Raw genomic sequence first — 4261 nt, 5'->3', positions numbered from 1 at the left:
AAAAAAAAAAAAAAAGAGAAAAGAAAAATTTTTTTAAAAGCACAAAAAAAACCCCATGAAATCCTGGTTAAGTTTTGGTGTTTTGTTCATTCATAGAGTAAGGAAGGCTTTCTTACACTGAAAAAGAAAAAAAGGAACAAGCTTGATAAATTTAAATGTATTGCCGGGCAGTGGTGGCGCACACCTTTAATCCCAGCACTTGGGAAGCAGAGGCAGGTGGATTTGAGGCCAACTTGGTCTACAGAGTGAGTTCCAGGACAGCCAGGAATAAAGAAAAAAATTTAAATGTATTACAAAATCTGTGTTATTGTCACATTTGGAGTTGTAACCCAGTGGTATAGTCCAGGCTTGCCATACACATGGCCCATGGTTCAATCATCAGCACCACTAAACAAACAAACAAACAAATAAATCTTACCTACATCATAACGTTAGCAGATAAGTGGTAGAGTTGGAAAAATGTTTATGATATTAACTGAGTCTCTACGGCTGAGTAAGGGTGGGAAAGGGCCTGAGAAAGGGACAGAGAGCTGAGATGTGCCTCACTTAACTTATTAATGATTTCTGCCATGCTCGCCTGTCTTCACACATACCATCCCAGGTTTCAGATGTAGGCAGGTGACTGGTAAGGTGTCTAGCCTTGAGTGATACTGGACAGCTGTGAGGGGGAAGTAAAGTCGCTGGAAGCTCACATACAGACGTCACCCACTTGCACAGACCTCCTAACTGGTGGTGGGCGGGGTCCATATGTCACCAACGAATAGCGCACAGCATGTGTGTTGTGATTTCTTTTTAACCAGAATATAAGAAAGTATTTGCTGACTGAAGCCAGAGAAAAAAATAGACCTGAATTTCTTCAGGGTTGGCAGACTGCTGTTACAAAGGTAAGCATTCAGTACAAATGAAACTTCAGTGTGTTCACTACAAATGAAACTTCAGTGTGTGCACAGGAGGCAGTGCCAAGTGTGCGTGCCTGCTGGGAAACTTTGAAGACAGGATGAGGGGGCCTCCGGGGCCTCTGGGTAACTCAGAATGAACCTGTTTAGTACTTCCTCATCTCCTGGGGGTGCAGTTTCCTAGGACTTGCTGATAGCAGGTAGCAGCATGTGACTTGGTATCCTTAGTAATCGTTGGTGTTCTATGGAGAACAGAGTTTTGGTGGAGGGGTGGCACCTTACCTTGTAGTTTTAATTTTCATGTGATCCATGTAGACTCAGACATGTGCTGATTGTCTATTGGGCCCTCAAGATGGGGGGACCTTCCAGGAATATAGGTAGGATCCACTGTGTTGTTTGACCATAGACAATAAAGTAGCCCTCCATGGAGCAGAGGGAGGGCCCAGTCATGCGTCGTCCCTCCAGTTGTTCTGTTTCCTTGTAACAGTCTCACTTGACCTTTACAGCCTGTGTGTCAGGCAGTTCCTTAGGGATAAGCTGCGTCTTTCTTTCATAGAAAGCAAAACTGGACATTGGGACTATTGCCAGCGGCTGGTCCTTGAACTCACGTCTGCTCGATTATTCACCCAGTGGTCTAGGCAGGGTCTTGAAGCAAATGTTAAAACCCAAGGCCAGAAGATCAATGTTAGTTCACCTTTGCACTTAGCCAAGTATTACACTTTAAAATTGGGCCTTGGTGTTATGTTTCTTTTTTTTTTTTTTTTTGGTTTTTTCGAGACAGGGTTTCTCTGTGTAGCCCTGGCTGATCCTGGAACTCACTCTGTAGACCAGGCTGGCCTCTAACTCAGAAATCCACCTGCCTCTGCCTCCCGAGTGCTGGGATTAAAGGCGTGCGCCACCACGCCCGGCGGGTGTTATGTTTCTAATAACCTACATACTAGTTCACATCAGCAAGGAACTTGTCAGGTTTAATTGATTGGATGATTTATCCTCTAGCACACTTGGGTATTCTGCATCCCCCCAGGGTCTTCCATGATTCTGCCTAGATACAGTAACCAGTTCTTTTATAAACAGATTTCTCTGCCTTTATGAGTTGCTTCAAAGAATAAAACAAAATTGTTTAATCTGAGGTGAGATGTTAAGGCTTCCAAGAACTTTATGAGGTAATTTTTTATTGCTATGACAAAATACGTAACAATGAAGGGAGGAAGGTCTTGTGGCTCAGACTCTGAACCATCTCTCCTGGTGGGGATGCATGGCAGCAGGGGCTGCTGCTCACACTGATCGGGGGGGGGGGGGGGCATTGGTGTCCAAGCTTTCTGGTCCACAGGGCCACTTGTTTCCATGGTCAGCTCAAGTAATTAGATTGTAAGAGATTATAATTTGGTTTTCCCATTTGCCACATTTAAATTGTGGTTCCCACTTGAAAGGTCTTTTCATGTGGCCATAGGCTTCTGGAGGTATAGATAAGCTGTCTGGGACAGAGGAGTTTCTCGTCTCTTGGTCATTTACCTATGGAAACAGTTTTCTTATGTGAAGAGAGGTACTTGATTTATTTTAATAGTCATCTTATTTTTCTCTTCAGTGTATTCCACAACAGAAGAATGACAGTGACTGTGGAGTCTTTGTGCTCCAGGTAAATACCACTTTCTACAGTGTTTACAGAGTTGGTTGGTTGATTTCAAGAGAAGAAATGATAGGTAGTCCTGTTGTGTATACAGCACTAAGGAATACAACACTTTCCCTTTGTTGTTGGGATACACTGGTTTCTGTATTTGCAGATGTCATTAGGAAGAACTGCCTTTCAGGGATGAGAATGGACAGGGGGTCTTATCCATATCTTACGGGAGGTTATTCTAAGTGTAACAGAAAATGCGTGTGTTTATGGGGAAATAATTTTACACATGAATTTTACACATGATTTACAAAGACCTTGGAAGGTAACCCCATTCTACACCTCACACCTCATGAATATTACTTTCCCCATGAAGTCTCTAAGTGCAGGCTAGCAAGTTGCCCTTGGGGGAGTAGAAGGATGCTTAGCTACTCACTTGCCTGGAAAGCTACTTTGTATTTGGAAGTCAGTGCTCTAACACAGTTGTGCACATCTTTAACCCCAGGAAGGACAGTAGATCTCTGTGAATTCGAGGCCAGCCTGGCCTACAAAGCAAGATCCAGTACAGCTAGGGCCGTTACACAGTAAAACCCTGTCTCAGAAACAACAGCATGATTTTACAAGACCCATAAATGTTATTGTGCAGCTTTAAACTGTTAGTGTTGTGACTAAAGGGCAGCGGGGAAGGTGGGGCTGTGCGCGCCTCTCAGGCGTCTCTGGAACACAGTTTGGTTTTTTTCTTTTTCTGCAGTACTGCAAGTGCCTCGCCCTAGAGCAGCCTTTCCAGTTTTCTCAAGAAGACATGCCTCGTGTGCGGAAGAGGATCTATAAGGAGCTGTGTGAGTGCCGGCTCCTGGACTGAGACTCACTCAGCAGGGACTCCAGAAGGCGCCATGACGGAGCAGATGGTTTGTTACTTGAACCTCCAGACACTTACTGATCTTTACAGATATTTCAGATTGGTGGCAATGGGCCACTTACTGTTACCTCAGATTTATTTTTGCCCTTCATTTCTCCTGCTATCATGTACTTTTTTTTTTTAATGTTCAATTTAGTTTCATTTTTAACTTTATGGATTCCATATGTCCCTCCCATATTTAATATTTATTATCCAAACGCATGCATATAGACAGAGCATGCAGTAAAGAGTATTAAAAAAAAAAGCCTAGTAGATTTGGTGCAGCTTTTGAAACATAGTTAGATGTGAACTGAATACAGGTTTAAAAGTTAACCCCAGAACCTAAAAATGCAAGATGTTTTTGATACAGCATAGCTCAGAGTAGATGTTCCCTATGGCATAAAGGGCAGCTAGGAGTGCTGTGGAAAGCCAGTCACGTTCACTTACACCAGCAGTCCCGTTTGCTGATGTCCCTCAGCTGAGTCTCCGGCATGAAGCACGTTCCTTCTGAAGGCCAGGGGGAGAGGCTGGTGTGCTTAGGGTAGGAGGAAAAACAGGCAGCATCCTTGGGTGCCAGTTACCTGATTTTTAAAAAGGCAGGGGGAGGGGTTATTTTGTTTTGTTTTGAGACAAAGTCTTACTATGTAGCCCGAGCTGTCCTGGAGCTCACAGTAGCTAGGCTGGCCTCAAACTCAAGCTAAACCTGTCTCTGTCTCCCCAGTGCTGGTAATAGAGGTACATACCAATACACTCTACAGTAAAATTCCCATTTTGGTTTTATGAATTATAATATATAGGCTAAATCTCATAAAGGCTTTTCCTGAGATACTGAATTTTCTTGGATTTTTTTCT

The 4261-nt window shown here is 43.5% G+C and overlaps 1 protein-coding gene across 1 annotated transcript in view; it reads left to right on the top strand.

Annotated features, from left to right (window-relative positions):
* The window catches only part of Senp5 (SUMO specific peptidase 5), a 36692-nt gene extending 33121 nt beyond the window's left edge, over positions 1-3571 (top strand). Inside the window, exons 8-10 of the mRNA XM_021184758.2 lie at positions 801-884; positions 2482-2532; positions 3263-3571. Of these exons, the coding sequence (XP_021040417.1) occupies positions 801-884; positions 2482-2532; positions 3263-3373 (246 nt within the window). The 3' untranslated portion in view covers positions 3374-3571. The remainder of the gene's footprint in view (positions 1-800; positions 885-2481; positions 2533-3262) is intronic.
* The last annotated feature ends 690 nt before the right edge of the window (positions 3572-4261 follow it).

Source organism: Mus caroli, chromosome 16 (genome assembly GCF_900094665.2).
Source record: "Mus caroli chromosome 16, CAROLI_EIJ_v1.1, whole genome shotgun sequence".
Classification (NCBI taxonomy): domain Eukaryota; kingdom Metazoa; phylum Chordata; class Mammalia; order Rodentia; family Muridae; genus Mus; species Mus caroli.
Note: the sequence above shows the minus strand (reverse complement) of the source record. Positions and strands in the feature narration are given on the sequence as shown.